Consider the following 20,712-nt stretch of genomic DNA (forward strand, 5'->3'; position numbering starts at 1 on the left):
GGTGCGGGCCAGCAGGTGCGGGCGGACAGGCACGTGTGGTCGGTCCCCCAGGTGCCCTCGTCCCGCTGCGATGCCCACGGGGTCTTCACGGCTGAGCTGGGACCAGGGGCTCTGTCACCCACCTGCCAGGACCTGCCACGCGTGCGTCGTGATCTCTGGCAGACACGGCCCTGTGGGTGTCAGGGTCGTCCTACCCTGCACCTGAGTCTTTGTTGCCGGCCGGCCGAGGGGTTTAAGCGGCCCCCGAGGTTCTCCTGAGCTGTGGAGTGTGACCGGGCCTTCGTCCCAACCTGACCGTTCCTCGCTCTGGAGCCAAGTGGTCTCACCTTCACAGTATGCCCCTCTGCTCCCACTTGCACACCAGCATGATGATGTGGGGGCCTGCGGAGGCCATCACTGATCCCGGGAGCCGCACCGCTCCCGGGCTGGACAAAGCTGACATGTCGGTCTTCAACTGTGGGTTCGATGGGGACACCCCTTTACAAACTGGACATACTGAAGCTCAGGTTCTGGGGTGCCTTGTCTTCCCTGGTGTCCTGTCACCCCACACACACCAGGTGCCTTGTTTACCTCTCCACCTGCCCTGACACCACCACCACCATTCCTGATCCCTTACTATCCTGGACCTTACTTGTTCAGCAGTGCTCTGCCCTCTCTTCCTCCGTGGTTGCCCTCTTGCCAGTAGTTATGGAGCAGCACGGGCGGAGGTAATAGTCTGTGATAAGTCATTTGTGTTATCACAGACTATTTCACTGGGACACATGCAGAACATACGACTTGGTCAGAGACCATGATGGTTATGAATAAAATAGATACAAACTCACACCAAGTTCTAAACCTTGAAGAGTGGAAACAGGACAAGTGAGGGAATTTTGACTTCACCTAGCTGTACTGACTGACCTCAAGGCTGCAGTCACACCCAGGGAATGGTTGCAGCCTGGAAGTATAAATGAGAAGCTGCAGGTGAAAGAATTGTAGGTATAGAATTGTGAAGGACAGACCCAGTATTTAGGGAGCATCCCGATAATTGGGATTGATCTCCAAGGGCTAATGACATGGAGGTGGTTATGTTTCTCAGTTCTGTGTGTCACCAAATACCCATTTTACACATTGTAAAATTGAGGCCAGCTGAAATATCTCTTTAGCTGTAATATCCCACCTCTGGCCATTGCTTATTTCTGGACCTCTTGATGAACTCTGGCATCCTGAATTAGCCCCACACTTAGGCTGGTCAGTGGTTGTGGCCTCACAGGTAGAGGGGACAAGGACTTCTATCCACCTGTGCATATGGGCCCCCCCACTTTTGGTGCCAAGGACCCAGCTCCTTCCCCACTCCAGAGCCATCAGTTCTCTGAGACTCTCTGACCCCAAGTTCCCTTGCACTGGAACCTGACCTTGCATTCTTGAAGATAGTGAGTACTGATTGGTGACCTGTTGGGAAGGGTAGCCTGCCACCAGGTTGCCCTCCTGGAGTCTGCCTCACTTGCTAGTCCTGCTCCTAGCGACCATGCAGGCAGAGAGGTGGCCATGGTGGGAAGCTCAGATTGACCAGATACAGCACAGTGAACCAGGCTGGCCAACCCACCCAATTTGGGGGGTGCACCTGCTCTGGGACGCTTAGGGGAGAGAGGTCTGGGTAGCGAGTTCTTTGTGGCTGTTTTTAGAGGGAGGATGTAACCTGAACCCCATAAAGGTGTATGGCCTTCTAGACTGACTTCTTGTTAGAGCTGCTTTGTCAAGTGGTCTTGGGCTACAACTGGAGTTGGGGTACAGGGAGAGCCCCTTGCAGTAAGCTGTCAAGGTGAGCATAGTCCTTACACAATCTGGGATCTGAGCTCCAGGTTTGTTTCCAGCCCTGCCTCAGAGCAGAAGGTGGGAGGAGGATCTGTACACACAGAGTGCCTTCCTGTGGCCAGGGGCAGAGAGTCAAGGATATCAGACCTGAGGAGCGGAGGATTCCCAGAGAGACAAACCCAGAGAGGTGACCAGGGTGTGAGTTCAGGAGCTCAGCAGGAAATCCCCCAGTACAATGAGGAGTAAGCTTGGGGGAACTGGAAATGCTTGTGGTCTCTGTCCACAGCAGAGAAACATCGAGGGTGGAATTCCCCAGGCACATGTGACAAAAGAGGCTGCTGTGAGCTCTCCGCCCTCTGCCTGCCCTGTCTTAGGCTCTCAAACTGTGGTCTCTGGACTAGCAGCAACAGCATCTGCAAACTTGTTAGAAATGCAAGGCTTAGTCCCAGCCCCTACCAGCTGACTTGGGGTGGGGCTGGGCAGCCTGTTGACACTAGCCCACTAGCTGATTCTGATGCACTGAACTTGAGCTGCTGCCCTAGGGGACCTGAGAGGCAGTTGTGCATGGGAGCTGGGGGGTCATCTGCCTGTCTGCCCACCCCCCACCCCCACTCCCGTGTTTCTTGGTGCAGCAAAGCCAGGCAGGCCAACCCAGCCGGCTCTGTGGTGGGAAAAGACTGTCAGGAGATTTCTGAGGAGAAAGAGGACTGGTGGTAGTAACTGTTTTGTATTGAAACTTTTTATTTGGGGCTAATTGGAGATTCATATGTAGTTGTAGGAAATAACACATAGAGGTCCCTTGTATCTTTTACCCTGTTTCCTCCAATGGTAACATCTTACAAAACTATAATACAGTGTCACACCAGGACACTACATTGATATAGTCAAGAGCTCCTCCTGTTCCTTCTCATATTCACACCCACCTCTACCCTACCAAAATTATGGAAATGGAGGAGAGATTAGTACCTTTCTCCCCTCTCCACATGTTTAACCCCTGGCAATCACTAATCTATTCTCCATTTCCCTAATTGGGGGGGAGTTAAGAATACCAAATAAAAGGAATCACACGGCCTTTTAGGATTGGCTTTTTCCACTCCGTATAATTGCCTGGAGATTCATTCAATTTGTTGTGTGTATCAGTAGTCTATTCCTTTTTATTGCATCCAGGCTATGGATGTACCACAGTTGGTTTAACTGTTCATCCTCTGAAGGACCTCTGGGCTTTTTCCATTCTTTGGCTATTACAAATAAAGCAGCCATAAACATTCATGTACAGGTTTTTATGTGAATGTATGTTTTAATTTCTCCAGATAAGTGCCCAAAAGTACGTTTGGTGGGTGATAGTGTGGTAATGGCATGCTTAATTCTGTAAGAAATAACCATACTGTTTTCCAGAGTGGTTGTGCATTTTGCATCCCCACCAGCAATGTGTGAGAGATCCAGTTTCTCCTTGCCAGCATTTAGTGATGTCACTATTTTTAATTTTAGCCATTCTGATAGATGTGTAGTGATATCTCATTGTGGTTTTAATTTGCATTTCTCTACTGCCAGTGATGCTGAACATCTTTTCGCATGCTTATTTGCCATCTGTATATCCTCTTTGGTGAAGTGTCTCATGTTTTTTTGCTTATTTTCTCATTAGGGTGGTTTTTTGTTTTTTGGGGTTTTTTTGCAGTTTTTGGCCAGGGCTGGGTTTGAACCTGCCACCTGCGGCAAATGGGGCCAGTGCCCTACTCCTTTGAGCCACAGGTGCCGCCCCTGAGTGTTTTTTATTAGTTCTGAATACTAGTCCTTTGCTGGGTATGCACTTTGCAAATATTTCTCCTGGCCTGTAGTTTGTCTTTTCATCTCAGCAGGATCTTTAATACAGGAAATTTTTTTAATTTTGATGAAGCCCAATTTATCAACTTTTTTCCTTTATGGATCATGTTTTTGGTGTCCATGTAAAACTCCTTGCCTGCAGAGCAAGGCAGGCAAGGTGGCTCACACTTGTAATTCTAATACTTTGGGAGGGCAAAGGTGGGAGCATCACTTGTGCCTAGGAGGCTGCTGTGAGCTATGATTGCATCACTGCATTCCAGCTTGGACAACAAAGTGAGACCTTTTTTGAAAAAAAGTTTATGAAAATGCATAAGAGAAAAATATTTGGTATCTCAGTCAGGTCAAGAGATTTTTGTTTTTGTTTTTTAAGAGACGGGGCCTTCAACCTGTTGCCCAGGTTGCACTGCAGTGGCATGATCATAGCTTACTATAACCTCAAATTCCTGGGCCCAAGGGATCCTCCCACTTCAACTGAATAGCTGGGACTACAGGCACATGCCACCATGCCTAGGTAATTTTTAAAAACTTTTTTGTAGTGGTTCCGAACCTGTAGCTCAGCAGCTAGGGCCCCAGCCACCCCAACCAGGGCTGGCAGGTTCGAACCTGGCCCAGGCCTGCCAAACAACAATAACAACTACGAAAAAGAAAACAAAAAAATAGCCGGGCATGTGGCAGGTGCCTATAGTCCCAGCTATTTGGGAGGCTGAGGCAAGAGACTTGCTTAAGCCCAAGAGTTTGAGGTTGCTGTGAGCTTTGACATCACAACACAACAACACCTAATGACATAGTGAGACTGTCTCAAAAAAAAAAAAAAAAAAACTTTTTGTAGTGGCAGTTTTGCTATGTTGCTCAGGCTGGTCTCCAACTCCTGGTCTCAAGCAGTCCTACCTTGGCCTCCCAAAGTGCTGGGATTACAGGTGTGAGTCATTGTGCCCAGCGTTCTAAACATTTTGTAGTTTTATGTTTTACATTAATTTTGTAAAGCCATTTTGAGTTACTTTCTGTATAAAGTTTAGTGGGTTTTTTGTTGTTGTTAGCTTACAGATGTTCAGTTGTTCCAATCCCGTTTGTTGGAATGGCAGTCCTTCCTCCTCTGAATTGCTTTTGTGCCTGTGTCAAACATCAGTTGAGGGTACTTGTGTGGGTCTGTTTTATGTTCTGTAGTCTCTTCTCTTGCCCTGTTCCTTTGTCAATGCCACATGGTTTTGATTATCGTATGTGCCTTATATATCCTGAAATCCATGCTTAGCTGCCTCAGACCCCACCCAGCAGGTCTGGGAAGAGTTTCTGGCTGTTGCCAGGTACTCCTGTCCCCCAGCAGCACCATCCCAGAGTAGGACAGTGGAACTGAGGTTGCCAGCTCTCCCTTGCCCAGCTGGGCCATCCTCACTCCCAAGCCTGTCACTGTCAGGAGCTCTAAGCCATTAGCTCCTGCTTTTTCTGGCCTCTGCTTCCTGGGGGAGGAGACTAGCTTCCCCCTGAGGTGTCAGGAAGCTCAGACCTCCTCCCTTTCCAGCATCCCTCCTCTCCCAGTCCTGGTGCTCATGGGACAGGTGCAGTGGAAGACTTCTACCTCTTACTGGCTCTAGGGCTCTGGGCATGGCTTACACTGCAGAGCCCCTGGGTCTGTATTTGCAAGAGGGGATGAAGCCGTTCCTTTTTCTCAGTAGGTGCTGTGCTATGGGTGAGGCTCCTGATTGGCACACAGGAGTGTCAGCCTTAGGGTTAGGTGGGTGCTGGGGTACCTTCTCTCTCCTGTGCCAGGTGCAGAGGCCTTGTGAATGCTGGAATGGCAGAATGGAAAGGCCAGAGGTCAGCATGTCCTGAGTGATGTGTCCACATGTATGTCAGCGTTGTGGCCCCTAAGAGGAGGGATATCCAGGACAGAACATTCCCTGGTCTTCCCCAAGGCCTCCTTGAGAATCAGCTTAAATGGCCTCACCCAGTGCCACACCTCTCTGATTACACCAGGCAGAGGTGGGCGCGGAAGGTGGCCCTGGGGTGTCAGGACCAAGGCAGTGCCTATGAGGGCCCCGGGGAATGTCTGGGTCCACTTCCATAATGAGCTTGTTGTGGCAGTGTGGGAGGGTGTGGCTCGGAACCAGCCTGGAGGTGTGGTCACTTCTGCAGCTGTTTACTAAATGGAGGGAAGCAAACCCAGCACAGTGGGGGGAAGTCCCATGTTGTCAGCAGCTGGTCCCACCAGGATCAGCTGGCTGCATTCTCTCCTGATCTATTGCCCTCTGCTGCCCTGTCCTGGTCTCTGAGTCCCCAGTGTACATGCAGCCCCAGCTCGCAGAGGTGGTTCTGTGCCCCTCTCCCATTATAAATACTGGCCATGTCATGGCCCCTTGCTATGTCTGTGGGTCCCTACCCCTCCACCTGTTGTGCTCTGTGTGTGTGTGTGTGCGCGAGCGCGCGTGCGCACATGCATGTGCCTGCCTTTTGGAAACTTGCTGAGGGTGTCACCAATGGGCCTATGGGGGCTGGGTCTGCTTGCCTGGCCTGGGTGTGCCCACATCAGCTCCTGGCAGCACCCTACCCACCCCCACGGTGGGGTCTGGGCTAGTTCTCCATTCTCCCTGGTCTGGAGCCCATCTCCTCTGGGGAGAGCTCTTCCCAATGGGAAGGGCTGGCATCTGGACTTGAGTTTCTGCCCCCTCCAACCCACCTCACAGGCCAATTACCACACCCCTGCATTCCCCCTCTTGGCCTTCCTGGCCCCAGAGATACCTATGCCTCCTCCCTCCTGGCTACCTAAACTATTTAGAGTAGGCAAGGCCTTGAGTAGGGCATCCCCTCCACTGGCCCTCTATCCTCTCTACCTTAGGACGTTTTAAGAGGCTCTTGGTAACCAGGTCCTCTCTTGCCCCCCTCTTGCTGTGGGACTTCCAGGATTCTCCCTGGTTTGTGTGGACATCTAGGCCTTGGTGTGGGAGGGAGAGTATAGGAGGTATTTGGGATCAGGAAATCTGTTTCCAGGGTTGACCCAGCAGCTCTTATTAGCAGGGCCCAGGTCAAAAAGGGTTCATGTTGGCTTTCAGGCTTGGTCTGCAAGGGCAGCTGCCCACTGCCCAGCCCTCCAGGGCCGAGGTCCCTGCCAGAGGAATGGATGAGGCCTGGGGCCCTGGGCTTCCTCCCTGCTGCTGAAAAGGTATCTTGGCTACATCTCAACTAATATCCCTTCCCTTCTGTCTGGCAGCCAGAGCAGCTGAGTCCCAGATAAGCACTGACAGACCTGGCCTATAGGCTGCCCTGTCGCCAATGAACTCCATGAACCCCATGAAACCTGCCTTGCCCCCCACACCACATGGGTGAGTGTGGGCTGCTCTACTCACCTTCACAGGCCCTGGATGGGGTGGTGTTTCTGGAAGGTCCTGGGCTCTTTGGCACCTATGGTCTCTTCACCCAGTCCTCATCAGCCTCTTTCTCTTTAGTGATGGTTCATTCGCATACGAGTCTGTGCCTTGGCAACAAAGCGCCACTCAGCCAGCTGGATCGCTGTCTGTGGTCACTACTGTGTGGGGAGTCAGCAACGCAACACAGAGCCAGGTAGGCAGCCATCTAGGTCCCACCCTCCAGGAGCCAGAGCCTTGGCAGAGCCTAGTACTTAGAGCTCCAGGACACAAGGAGGCTAAGAGGTAAGGGTGGGGAGGCCAAGGCATTAGGACAGGGCCTCCTGAGACTCCCAAGTCTTTGGACTGGTTCTCCTTCCACACCTGCTATGGAGCTTTCTTCTGTGTTCTCCCAGCCTCCACAGACCACCCTGACCTGACCTGTGGACAGCTGCTCCCCATACTTGCCAGGCCTCTTAGTTTTTATCACTTTAGAGCCACTACTTAAAGTGAATTATCTGGCTGCTTCCCTTTAGTGACTCCTGATTCTTTGTAGGTTTTAGGGAACCCCATGGGCCCTGCAGGGAGCCCCTCTGGTGGCTCCATGATGCCTGGAGTGGCAGGTGGCAGCTCTGCCTTGACTTCTCCACAGTGCCTAGGACAGCAGGCATTTGCTGAAGGCAGCACCAGCAAGGGATACGTGCAGCAAGGCGTGTACAGCCGTGGGGGCTACCCTGCGGGCCCCAGCTTCACCACTGGGTAAGCAGGTTCCTCCATCTGGCAGGTGTGCTAGGAGCAATTGACGTGATGGGTACCTCAGAACCATAATGCTGACCAGCTGGACATTACCTTTCTGCTTTCCATGGGCTCCAGCTATAGTGAGAGTGTAGGAAGGATGGGCTCTCTGTGGGTGCTGCATGCCCCAGGGTAAGCTGGGCCTGACCTTCAGGAGCCCATGGAGAGAGTGTGGCAGTGTTATGTCTCTTACAGGTATGCAGGTGGACCAGGAGGCATGGGCCTCCCCTCACATGCTGCACGACCCTCCACCGACTTTACACAAGCAGCAGCTGCTGCTGCTGTGGCTGCTGCTGCAGCCACGGCCACAGCCACAGCCACAGCCACGGTGGCTGCTCTCCAGGAAAAGCAGAGCCAGGAGCTGAGCCAGTATGGAGCGGTGAGGCTCCATTCTTCCTAGCAGCTCCTCTCTCATATCAGCCAGCATGAGACTGGGGGTTGGGACTCAACGTGGCAGTGGGAGTCCAAGGATAAGCACAGAATGTGCCAGAGGCTTATGAGGCTAGTGAAAGAGAGATGAGTGGAAAGGAGAGAGGGTCTGTGTAGATAGGGCCCTGGGGTGGTTTGTGAGGGAGTATAGTGCTCATAGTGGTAGGTGGGTGGGTAATGTGCCCATCTTTTGGGTGTCATCTTTGTGGGTAGTGCTTGGACCAGTCTTCTTTTTTCTCTTCCCAGATGGGGGCTGGACAGTCTTTTAACAACCAGTTTTTGCAGCATGGAGGTCCCCGGGGGCCCAGTGTCCCCACTGGCATAAACCCTACAGGCATGGGAGGGGTGATGAGTCCCTCTGGCCTCTCCCCCATGGCCATGAACCCCACCCGGGCAGCAGGAATGACACCCTTGTATGCAGGGCAGCGTCTGCCCCAGCATGGGTACTCTGGGCCTCCCCAGGCTCAGCCACTGCCCCGACAGGGGGTCAAGAGAGCCTACTCCGAGGTGAGTATTAAGGTCACCGTGCCTGGGGCCCTGGGTGCTGACTCCCTCACTCAAGCACCTTCAGACCTGTGGTAGGAGGAGGTGTCTGCATGTGAGAGAGAATGACCTGTGCCTGACAGTGCCACAACAGAGTTCCTAAGGGGACCAAAAAGCCCCCACACCCCCCAACCCCATGTTGCGTGAGATGTTGCTTTGCTTCTGGAACTGGGTCCTCTGATACTTTTCTCCCCTTGGGCATTTTGCCTCTTCCTCAGGTGTATCCAGGGCATCAGTACCTGCAAGGAGGCCAGTACACGCCCAGCACTGCCCAGTTTACACCCGGCCCTGGGCAGCCCCCTGCCCCCTCTTATCCTGGGCACAGGCTGCCCCTGCAGCAGGGCATGGGCCAGTCCTTGTCCGTGCCCGGCCCCATGGGACTGCACTACAAGGTAGGGCTGGCTCCTCCAGGCCCTATTCTGGGCCCCATGCCAAGTGCTTTAGGACACAGGGGACCTTGAGACATTCTTGTCCTCAAGAGCAACAGGCTGGCTGGGGGGGATGGGCTTCCAACTAGTGCAGGCGCTGCTCCTGAGATGGGAGGTCCAGTTCCAGAACCTCTAGTGGAGATTTGATGCAGGGAGCAACAGGCAGGCACCTGATATATCTGAAAAACCTTTATGGAAAAGTGTCCCCGTTCCCTCTGCTCACTGTAGAGAAGCCCAGTGAGGGGACAGGCTCTCACTGCCAGCTATTTGCCCTGTCTTGGGGGTGGGGGTGGGGGTGGAGTGCACTGTGTATTTCCAGGTATGTGGGGTCACTTCTTTCTCCATAATGGTGATGTTTTTACATTATGAAATCATTGATGTTCCCTATTGATTATTTGGAATATATTTGAAACATAAAGCCAGGGAGCCCATTGGGGAGCAGGCCGAGCTCCAGGCGCATGCGGTTTTCTCTCCCGCAGCCCACAGAACAGTTCAACGGGCAGGGCGCCAGCTTCAACGGGGGCAGCATCAGCTACAGCCAGCCCAGCCTGAGTGGGGTAGGGGCCCAGATGGGCCGGGAGGCTCATGGGGTGGGCACACGGAGAAGGGATACCCAGGCAGGAGGAAGTGTGGATGCCCAACCAGGCACCCTTGGGGCTGCCTCCTACCCACCTGTTCTCGTGGTTCCCAGAGCCTGCTCATGAGCAGACCCCACTCTCACCCACCCCGCCATTCTACCATGACTATTTGTGCTTAACCCCTACAGCCTGCCCGTTCCATCCCGGGCTACCCTAGTTCCCCTCTGCCGGGAAACCCCACACCACCTATGACCCCCAGCAGCAGCGTCCCCTACATGTCCCCAAGCCAGGAGGTGAAGTCTCCTTTCCTGCCCGACCTCAAGCCCAGCCTCAGCTCCTTGCACCCGTCGCCTTCTGGTGAGTCTGTCTATTCTTGGGATAACAGTGATGACAAGGTCAGGTGGGCGTGGAGAATCCTGGGACTCCAGCAAGTCCTGTAGGAAGCTTGGGGGGGGAGGGGGTGATAGCTGCCAGATTCTTAAGCCAAAGATTCCATCTTAAAGACAAATCACTTAGTTCTAGGTCTTCTCCTTTTCTTCTGTCTATGGTTTTCTTTGTAAATATGTTTGGATCTTCTCTCTAGAAAAATACCCATGTGCACATGTTGGCCTCCCCATCTCTCTGAAAGCATGGAAATACCTTCTGTCTGGGTTGGGGCATGTTCCCCTGTCATAGTTTAGGGGACACTGGGCTTGGAGGCTGGGGCAGGATAGAACATTGGACCATTAGTCCAGGGTCTCAGGAGAGATACTGCCCACGGCCCCAACACCAGGGCACTTCGCAGGCCTACCAAGCAATGCCCAGCAGGAGGGGTTCCTGGCACCAGGATCCCTGCATCAAGGGTACCTGGGGGTCAACTACCCTACTCTAGTGGCTGGGAGACCAGCTTGGGCTCTGCTCCCAGGAGGTGGCCCTTGTGACGAGTTACGGCTAACCTTCCCTGTGCGGGACGGGGTGGTTCTGGAGCCCTTCCGCCTGCAACATAACCTGGCTGTGAGCAACCACGTCTTCCAACTCCGAGACTCCGTCTATAAGACCCTGATGCTGAGGTGAGCCCCTCTGGCACCCGCCTGGCCCCTGCATGCCCTCTGTGCCTCCTGGCATACTATTAGTCCTGTCTTCCTGAACAGACCTGACCTGGAGCTGCAGTTCAAGTGCTACCATCATGAAGACCGGCAGATGAACACCAACTGGCCGGCCTCAGTGCAGGTCAGCGTCAATGCCACGCCACTTACCATCGAGCGCGGAGACAACAAGACCTCTCACAAGCCTCTCTATCTGAAGCATGTGTGCCAGCCGGGCCGCAATACCATCCAGATCACTGTCACTGCCTGCTGCTGTGTGCGTGTTCCCAGCAGGGCTAGGGAGGTGGCGTCAAGGGGAGGACTGTGTAATGGAGGGGGGAACAGGCCCCTACCCTCAGATCCTGCCACTGCCTACTTTACTGCTGCCTACTATACCCTGGCCTCCCCTGTTGGGGGTGCGGGGGCAGAGCTGGGCTTTATTTTTTAAGGAAAAGGATGTTCCTCATTACCTCTTTGTAGCTTCCATTTTATTTTATTTATTTATTTATTTTTCTGAGACAGAGCCTCAAGCTGTTGGGGCTCTACCCTGGGTAGAGTGCTACGGCATCACAGCTCACAGCAACCTCCAACTCCTGGGCTCAAGCGAGTCTCCTGCTTCAGCCTCCCAAGCAGCTGGAACCACAGGCGCCCGCCACAACGCCCAGCTATTTTTTGGTTGCAGCCGTCATTGTTGCTTGGCGGGCCCAGGCTGGATTCAAACCCGCCACCTTAGGTGTATGTGGCTGGCGCCCTAGCCACTTGAGCCACAGGCGCCAAGCCGTAGCTTCCATTTTAATCTGTTCTCCTTGCCTTTAAGAAAAGGGATCCTTGGGTGGCACCTGTGGCTCAAAAGAGTGGGGCGCTGGCTCCATATACCAGAGGTGGTGGGTTTAAACCTAGTCCTGGCCCAAAAAAAAAAAAAAGAAAGAAAGAAAAGGGGTCCTGGGGAGGTGCCTGTGCTCAATGGGTAAGGCGCCAGCCCCAAATACCGAGGGTGGCAGGTTCAAACCTGGCCCCGGCCAAACTGCAACAAAAATATAGCTGGGCATTGTGGTGGGCGCCTGTGGTTCCAGCTACTCAGGAGGCTGAGGCAAGAGAATCGCCTGAGCCCAGGAGTTGGAGGTTGCTGTGAGCTCTGTGACATCATGGCACTCCACCGAGGGTGATAAAGTGAGACTCTGTCTCTGCAAAAAAAAAAAAGGGGGATCCAGTTAAATGGATCCCCTAGCTGTTTACCAGTTAGAACAAATTTACTAGAGTTGATGCTCACATTAATTATGTAAGAGAAACCACATTGCAGAAAACTCAGGGAGCTCAGGGGCCCCCGTGGATCAGGCATCACCTGGTTCTAGAAAGTGTTAGGCTGTCAGGTCAACCTGTGCTACAAGAAAAAGAAACCTGCATCTGAGTGCCGCTAGCCAGCCAGTTGTGAGGGCCCTGGAGGGGCAGCTCAGAGCCCGTGTTCTGTGGGACTTGGGAGCGTTGAACACAGACCCAGTGTCAGTTACAGTGGCTGTGTGAGCAGGAGACAGTCAGGGAGACTTCAGGTGATTGTGTTCTGACAGCAAGGTAAGGACTAGGTGGCAGTTGAACAGCAACTGTAGGAAGCACAGCACAGCTGTAGAGGTGGCTGTGGGAGTGGGTGGTAGCATTGTGTTACCTAACTCCTAACTGATGCCAGGCTCACCTGGGCTCCCAGGGGAGAGGCAGCAGGTGCCCAGCCTGGGTATCAGCACTCAGCAGGACAGGACCTCCCCAGCTACTGAGGAATGTGGCTGGTCTGGCCTACATCCATTGCCCCGTCTCACTCCGCCCTCAGCCCTTTGGCCCTCCCTTGCCCCAGCACCCCTTGACCACACACACCTTCCCTGGCCAGTGTCCCATTCCCCCCTCCCCACCCACCCCCCACTTGCAACCCTCATGACATCCTCTCGTCCCCTTTAGTCCCACCTCTTCGTGCTGCAGCTAGTACATCGCCCATCCGTGCGCTCCGTGCTGCAGGGCCTCCTTAAGAAGCGCCTCCTGCCGGCTGAGCACTGCATCACCAAGAGTGAGTGTCCCTCCCACCTCTTGGCCACTGGACAGCCTGTTCAAGCTGGAAAGTCTGCTCCCCATGGGCACCTCCCCATGTCACACACAGACATCTCTTTGGGCATGTGGCCCTGTAGTGGAGGCAGTAGTTAGTTCCAGGTGGCCCTTCAGAGCTGTACCTCAAGCAGTGACTGGGTCCCTGATTGGCCTTCCCTTTGACAGCCTCCCTATCCTAGGGACTTTTACTCAAGTACTTTCCCTTGTTGATGTCAGTAAAGCGGAACTTCAGCAGCGGCACCATCCCTGGCACCCCTGGGCCCAACGGAGAGGATGGGGTAGAGCAGACTGCTATCAAGGTGTCCCTGAAGTGCCCCATCACTTTCCGCAGGATCCAGCTTCCCGCCCGTGGTCATGACTGTCGCCACATACAGGTGTGTGGCTACTGCAGAGCATTAAAATTTGTTACCATTAAAGTACTTTGGGCTGATGCATGAGCCTCAGTCTCTAGGGCAGGCTTGGATTCTGTGTGCCTTGACCATCAGGCTGACAGGAAGGCTGGCTGGGAGCAAGTGAACCTGACTCCCCTGAGGCTGGGTGGTTTATTCTTCTAAATATAATCTTTTTTTCCCTAGCTGCTGCATTCACGGGGTTCCAGTTTTTAAAGATAAAGGGTGCAGGGTACAGTCTTCTTTCTGCCCTCCCCCTACAGGTGGCCACGCACCCATTCCACCACTGGTTACACAGTGGCAGCTTCTGCACAAACTGCTCTGCACTGGCATTTTTCTTTTTTATTTACTTACTTATTTTTCTAAGTCTTACTATGAGAGTCTTACATAGAGTCTTACTATGTCACCCTCAGTAGAGTGCTGTGGCGTCACAGCTCACAACAACCTCAAACTTGGGCTTAAGCAATTCTCTTGCCCCAGCCTCCCAAGTAGCTGGGACTACAGGTGCCCGCCACAATGCCCAGCTATTTTGTTGTTGTTGTTTAGCAGGCCTGGGCCAGGTTTGAGCTCACCAGCTCCAGTGCATGTGGCCAGCGCCCTAACCACTGAGCTCCAGGCACTGAGCTGCTGAGAGGCCTCTTGTCTATATGAATAAGACACTTGTCCCTGAAAACAGACCACAGAGTAGCCAGATCTTCCCTGCCCCATTCCATAGTAACAAATGTTCGCTCTCTCTTGTTTCTGCAGTGCTTTGACCTGGAGTCGTACCTACAGCTCAACTGTGAACGGGGGACCTGGAGGTGCCCTGTGTGCAAGTGAGTCTCAGAGACACAGCATGTGATCAGGGAAGAGGCCTCAGAGGCTTCATGGGTGAACCTCTAAGTATGTCACCAAATACATAAGCCTGGTGGAAAAGGTCATAGCGCAAGCCAGACAGTGGAGTGCAGAGACCTCATACAGGGTGGCTTTACCCAGGGCCATCTTACACTGTCACTTTGTGCAAGGTCACTTCATACAATCCACACAGGGTCACCTCTCGCACAGGGTCATCTTGTACCATTGCCTCATGCAGGGTTGCCTTGTGCAGGGTCACAGGGTCACCTCAAACAGGCAATGAGGCTGAGAATGACAGTTCCGGTGACCAAGGTGAGGTTGGCTAAGGCCTCTGAGCTGTGTCCCTGTGTTTTCTACAGCAAAACAGCATTGCTGGAGGGCTTGGAGGTGGACCAGTACATGCTGGGCATCCTGATTTACATTCAGAAGTAAGCATCCTCTTCCTTTACCCCCAGCATCTGTGGCCATCAGAGGGCGGCCCCAGGACCAGGTGGGGGATGCCCCTGCCGAGTGCCAATGACCAGCCTCTTTCCACCACTCAGTGTGCGCTCGATTCCAGGCCAGAGACAATGTTGTGTCTGACCCGAGCACAGAAGGTCCTGGGTGGCAGCGAGTGTTTGAGTGAAGGGGCTGGAAGCTTGCTCGGGGCAGGCAGCAAGGCAGGAGGTGACCAGCCCCCGTGTCCCTGCCCAGCTCCGACTACGAGGAGATCACCATCGACCCCATGTGCAGCTGGAAGCCGGTGCCCGTGAAGCCCGATGTGCACATCAAGGAAGAGCCCGACGGGCCAGCTCTGAAGCGCTGTCGCACTGTGAGCCCGGCCCATGTGCTCATGCCCAGCGTGATGGAGATGATCGCAGCCTTGGGCCCTGGTGCAGCCCCCTTTGCTCCTCTACAGTCCCCCTCAGCCTCTGTCCCCAGCGACTATCCTGGCCAGGGTGAGTACAAAGGGCCCAGCCTTGAACTCCAGATGACTCTGGATGAATTACATATCCTCTGCAGATCAGTCTTTTCGCCTGAGAGTGTGGCCAGGCACCCAGTGTCTAAATGTTCCAATCAGAGTGTGCTGCGGGGTACCCATGTTCCTGCACGTGCAGTCGTTAGGGACGTGGTGGTACAGGCACATTCTCAGCCAGTCTCTGGGACATAGGCAGAGGGCCTTCCTCACTTCCTTCCCCAGTTTTGAGTGAGGAAACTTTTACTTTCTTGGCTGGAAATTGCCACACACTGGCCCCTTGAGGGACCTCCATCTGGTCCTCACCCACATGTGTGGAATATTTGGTCATAGCAGGTCCCATTCCTACAACTTCCAAGGCCTTCACTACTAGTAATATTCCAAGGCCGGTTCCCCCTGGCAGCAGTGAGAGGTAAGTCCCTTTTCAAGTAGCAACTTCCAAAACTCCCGGTGCTGTTTGTGGATAATCACTGCTACCACCCACTGCCATAGCCAGCCTCCTTCCTGGCACCTTTGCTAGCAAGGGCCTTCCCTACCCCTCACCCAAGGCTCTGCCTCTTCTCTTGCAGGGTCCAGCTTCCTGGGGTCTGGTACCTTCCCTGAGTCTTTCCCATCCACCACGCCCAACACCCCAACCCTTGCTGAATTTACCCCGGGGCCAACCTCCATCTCCTACCAGTCTGACATTCCCAGCAGCCTCTTGACTCCAGAGAAGTCTGCTCCCTGCCTCCCAGGCCAGGTCAGTGTCTTGCTGAGGGATAAAGGGGACAGTCTCCCCAGAGGAAGCCCTGGGGCTATTTGAATAAGTTCCTCTCTGTCTTCAGATGACACCAGCTGGTCACTTGGACCCTGCCCACAATCCTGGGACACCAGGACTGCACACCTCCAACCTTGGGGCTCCTCCAGGTCCCCAACTGCACCATCCAAACCCTCCCTCAGTGTCCCGGCAGCCCCTGGGCCAAGCAAGCTTAGGGCCAGCTGGCGAGCTGGCCTTCAGTCCTGCCACAGGCGTGATGGGGCCCCCCAGCATGTCTGGGGCAGGGGAGGCCCCAGAACCAGCTCTGGATGTGAGTATTGAGCCCTGAGCTGGGGAGCATATGGGAGATAGGGCTGGGGGAGGTATGTTCATTGTCCCTAGGGGCCACAGTCTTGTAGAGGACAGTGATCCCTTTGGGAGAACCACTCCTTTGTTCACAAATTGGGCACTAGAGTAGTAGGGAGAGCTACAGGGGGATGTGCCATGTGGCCTGGCTGTGGGGCTAGATGTTGGAGTGGGCCTGAGTCCTCAGAAAAGACCAGGCTGGAAGCTGCTGACACAGTTTCTAGAGCAATGTTTCTCAACCTGTGGGTCGCGACCCACAGGAACTGTATTAAAGGGACCCGGCATTAGGAAGGTTGAGAACCAGTGCTCTAGAGTCTGACCTGTCTGATTGTTCAGTAGTTCTATGCCCTGACTCACAGGTGCTGTAGGAGTCCAGACTCAGAGCATGAAAGACAGGTGGCTGTCCCTGGAACATAATAGAAATTCACTGAAGTTCAACATGAAAAAAATTAGAGCTGCTCAAAGCAGAAAATTCTAGGGGCTTGGAATTCTGCCACCTTGGGGAATCACATTAGAGATCCCCTTGCAGGCCTTGTACCCTCAGTGTATAGAGGACACAGAGCAGCTGGGCCACCTCAGGAGGGTACCTTGATTCCTGGTGGTGTCAACAGCATATCGTGAGCTATTCCTAGTCCCAGAGCAGCCCTCTGCAGAGAGATCCCAGGCTGCTGCTTGCTCTCAGCCTGGGGGGTGGGAGGAGCTGCTCAGCATCCCCACTGGGCCTGGGGACAGGTCCAGAATGCAGTGAGGTGGCAGGATGGCTGTTAATGTAGTGTGCTTTGTCCTCAGCTGCTCCCAGAACTGACCAACCCGGACGAGCTCCTGTCTTACCTGGGCCCACCTGACCTCCCCACAAACAGCAATGATGACCTGCTCTCTCTCTTTGAGAATAACTGATCCTGTGTTAAACCCTGGCCTGGCAGGGGTTATCACCACAGCCTGCCCCTCATGCCCAGCCCCATGAGACACCTGGTGGTCCTCCCTGAACCTCCCCCCAACACACACCTGGAGTCTGGGCCTCCTGCCACTCAGCCCTGCCCATGAACCGGAAGCAGCCTGTGCCCATGTGGAGGGGCCCCAGGGCAGCAGCCCTTGCCACCCTCTTCCACCAGGCTCACTGCCGCAGAACCGTTCTTGCTGGGATGCCCCTGCCCAGCGCCATCCATACACACGTCACAGCCCCAATCTCACGGCCTTGCACCTCGTTCCTTCACCCCTGCCTGCTCCCGCCCAGCCTGCATCTTGTCCAGCATTGACCCTTCTGTTTCAACTCCTCAACCAGACAGAGGTGGCCATGTGGTGGGGCTGGCTCTGTCCCCTAGGTCCGAGGGACTGAAAGCTCCTGTGCCCAGCAGTGCAGCTCTTGGAACCCACTAGATGCCAGCCACCTGGGGGCTTGGGGCTCTGGCAGCCCAGCCATGTATGGTATCAGGTTTCCCATCCCCCCTGAGCTCCAGCAGCCTGGCAGAGACTGCGGGCAGGGAGCTATAAAGCACAACAATGTACATAGTGTAGAACACAAACAGCTGGAAAAGGAGGGAAAGCTATTTAAGTCAGCATGTTCCTGTCGTACAGCCCCGCCCTGTGTGTTCTGCTCCTTCCTGTGCACAGACCCTCAGGAGGGACTTCTCATGGGGAGGAACAGCAAGCTTTGGCCCAACTCAGGGTGGGTGGGCTTCCAGACTCAGCTCTGTGTAAAAATTCTCCAACGGGCTGCTCTCCCAAGTTCCCCTTTTCTGTGAAAGTGAAGAATTAGTACAGCTGTGTTTTTTAAAGCCACTTCTCACCTCTACCCTGCAGGCTGTAGGAGTGCCTTCCCAGGCACTCCTGAGTGGGGCAGGAAGAAGCCATTGCATCTGTTGGCTCAGGGCCCAAGCCCACATGAGCAGGGCCCTGGGCTCCATCGTGTCTCCTGTCTGTGCCGATCTCTATTAAAGGACTCCCTCTTGGTGGGTCTGACAGAGTCCCTCCTTTGTACCCCCAGGGGCTATGGTCTGCCCCAGGAGCCAGCAGCTTGTCTGGAGGTCGAGCCTCTATGCTCACAATGCCTGTGCTGGCTCTGGGGGTTCAGGTGACCTTTGGATGGCTCTCAGGCCCCAGGTCAAGATCTGAGTGTTGCAAGCCAAGGCTCAGCCGTTCCCCCCTCTTGGTAAATTTCCTTTTCCCTGGAATTTTCCAAATTGGCTTCAACTGGAGTGCTGTTTTGTGAACTACCTCAGGCTTGCCCAGAAGAGACATTTGCCACCAAGTCGCCTTCCCTGAGGGTACCCTGGGACAGGGTGCCAACTGTCTGGTGGCCCCAGCCCAGCTGAAGGCCTCACCAGCTCTGGGCTTTGTCCCTGGGGGGCTGCTATCTGCTTGCTTCCCTTCCAGAGTTAAGAGGTGTATCCTGGCCACCATCTGCCTATTGAACTTGGTCATCTACTCTTCCTGTCTTGTGCCCAAAAGGCCTTCCCATCTGGTGGGAGAGGCAAGAGCTGCTGGGGAAAATAAGGACTGTGGGGAGCGCCTGGCACCCTTAGGCCCGTGGTGAAGGCCTTGGTCCACCCCATGCTGTGCTGGAGGCAGGTGTTGATTTGAGAGAGCTCAGAGCTACAGGGCTGGGAAGGCAGGAGGTGTCCAGTGTGGGCAGGAGCCTTGAATGCCATAACATTTGAGACCACACGGGTGGGTGCCCCTGTCTTTTTACAAAGCTTCTGTTTCCAGCTTTTCTGTTCTTTGGCCAAAGGAACAGAAGTGGAGAAAAGTGAAAAGAGCAGCCACAGGCACTCTCTCTGGGCCGGAGACGGCTGGGCACAGCCCCACTCAACCAGTCTGCCTGGGGCCCTTTCTGATGTGTCATCAGTATGCTGGGCATCATGTTTCTCCATCGCAAGAATGGAGAACCCAGGAGACTGGGACAACCAAAATGCTATGGATGATCACGAAGCCCATTCTCAGAAAGGTGGATATGTGTTTGAGGGAAGACTGTCTAGAACATTATAAAGCAGTGAATGGGGACTGCAGCCCTATGGCCCATCATGAATATATCTCAGAAACAACAGGAACTGGGGTGGTGCCTGTGGCTCAGTGAGTAGGGTGCCAGCCCTATATACCAAAGGTGGCAGGTTCAAACCCAGCCCTGGCCAAACTGCAACAAAAAAGTAGCTGGGCGTTGTGATGGCTGCCTGTAGTCCCAGCTACTCGGGAGGCTGAGGCAAGAGAATCGCCTAAGCCTAGGAGTTGGAGATTGATGTGAGGTGTCTACAGAGGGTGATAAAGTTTCTTTCTAAAAAGAAAAACAACAGGAACTGAAAAAAAACTTGATAAGAAAGTTCATTCAGGCCTAGCACTGTGGCTCATGCCTATAATCTTAGCACTATGGGAGACCCAGGTGGGTGGATTGCCTGAGCTCATAGGTTGGAGACCAGCCTCTAAATGTGGGCGTTTGTGGCAGGCGCCTGTAGTTCCAGCTACTTGGAAGGCTGAGGCAAGAGAATCACTTGAGCCTAAGAGTCTGAGGTTGCCGTGAGCTATGACGCTGCACAGCACTCCACAAAACAAAACAAAACAGTATTATGCTATTTTTATTTAAAGACGGGGTCTTACTCTGTCACCCAGGTGGAGTACAGTGGCATTATAGCTCACTGCAGCTTCAAGCTCCTAGGCTCAAGTGATCTTCCTACCTTTGTCTCCCAAAGTGCTTAGATTACCACCATACCTAGCTAATGCCATTTTTTATAAAACTCAAACATGTATGGAGTCATATGTGTATGCTAAAATTGATAAAGCAAGGGAATCCACACAGCACAGTGCTTACCTGTGTATACAGGACAGGGTTGTGTTTAGGGAAGGGCTAAGATGAGGGTGAGGTTCTGGTCATCAAAGTCAATAGTGTTTCACTTTATTATGTTGACAGTCTCACCCTGTTACCAGGCTAGAGTGCCATGGTGTCCGTCAGCCTAGCTCAGCAACCTCAAACTCCTGGATTTAAGTGATCCTGCTTCAGCCCCCCAAGTAGCTGGCCCTACAGGCACCCAACACAACGGTTGGCTAATTTTCCTATTTTTAGTAAAGATGGTGGTTCACTGTTGCTCAGGCTGGTCTCAAACTCCTGAGCTCAAGTGATCCTCATGCCTTGGCTTCCCAGAGTGCTAGGATTACAGGCAGGAACAACCTCTCGCTGCCTGTTATGCTGTTTATGTTACACACTTTCTTGTGTACTTGCCAATTGTTACATGATTTAAGAAATCAAAAGTTGAGGCTAGGCACAATGGCTCGCATAATCCTAGCACTCTGGGAGGCCAAGGCAGGTGGATACCCTGAGTTCAGGGGTTCGAGACAAGCCTGAGCTAGAACAAGACCCCATCTTTAGATAAAATAGCTGAGTGTTATGGCAGGTACCTGTAGTCCCAGCTACTTAGTAGGCTGAGGCAAGAGAATCACTTGAGCCCACAAGTTTGAGGTCGTTGAGTTATGACACGATGGGCAATCTATCCAGGGAGTCTCAGAAAAAAAAAAAAAGAAAAGTTGACTGGACGTGGCTCAGCGCCTGTGGTTCAAGTGGCTAAGGCGCCA

General features: G+C 53.6%; 1 protein-coding gene across 2 annotated transcripts in view; it reads left to right on the plus strand.

Moving 5' to 3' along the window:
• Window positions 1–17,934, plus strand: part of ZMIZ2 (zinc finger MIZ-type containing 2) — an 18,427-nt gene extending 493 nt beyond the window's left edge. Inside the window, exons 2-19 of one of the 2 annotated variants that reach the window (XM_023517723.1) lie at window positions 6,818–6,929; window positions 7,053–7,167; window positions 7,603–7,709; window positions 7,941–8,124; window positions 8,421–8,681; window positions 8,936–9,109; window positions 9,625–9,702; window positions 9,912–10,080; window positions 10,628–10,772; window positions 10,854–11,064; window positions 12,732–12,837; window positions 13,092–13,249; window positions 14,012–14,079; window positions 14,458–14,526; window positions 14,792–15,036; window positions 15,623–15,792; window positions 15,878–16,120; window positions 16,945–17,934. In XM_023517723.1, the coding sequence (XP_023373491.1) occupies window positions 6,880–6,929; window positions 7,053–7,167; window positions 7,603–7,709; window positions 7,941–8,124; window positions 8,421–8,681; window positions 8,936–9,109; window positions 9,625–9,702; window positions 9,912–10,080; window positions 10,628–10,772; window positions 10,854–11,064; window positions 12,732–12,837; window positions 13,092–13,249; window positions 14,012–14,079; window positions 14,458–14,526; window positions 14,792–15,036; window positions 15,623–15,792; window positions 15,878–16,120; window positions 16,945–17,052 (2,661 nt within the window). In that variant the 5' untranslated portion in view covers window positions 6,818–6,879 and the 3' untranslated portion in view covers window positions 17,053–17,934. Of the gene's footprint in view, window positions 1–6,817; window positions 6,930–7,052; window positions 7,168–7,506; window positions 7,710–7,940; window positions 8,125–8,420; window positions 8,682–8,935; window positions 9,110–9,624; window positions 9,703–9,911; window positions 10,081–10,627; window positions 10,773–10,853; window positions 11,065–12,731; window positions 12,838–13,091; window positions 13,250–14,011; window positions 14,080–14,457; window positions 14,527–14,791; window positions 15,037–15,622; window positions 15,793–15,877; window positions 16,121–16,944 lie in introns of those variants that run through there. The other variant, XM_003797583.3, reaches the window with a different exon arrangement.
• The last annotated feature ends 2,778 nt before the right edge of the window (window positions 17,935–20,712 follow it).

Source organism: Otolemur garnettii, unplaced genomic scaffold (genome assembly GCF_000181295.1).
Source record: "Otolemur garnettii isolate 467f Iridium unplaced genomic scaffold, OtoGar3 scaffold00119, whole genome shotgun sequence".
In the NCBI taxonomy this organism is placed as follows: domain Eukaryota; kingdom Metazoa; phylum Chordata; class Mammalia; order Primates; family Galagidae; genus Otolemur; species Otolemur garnettii.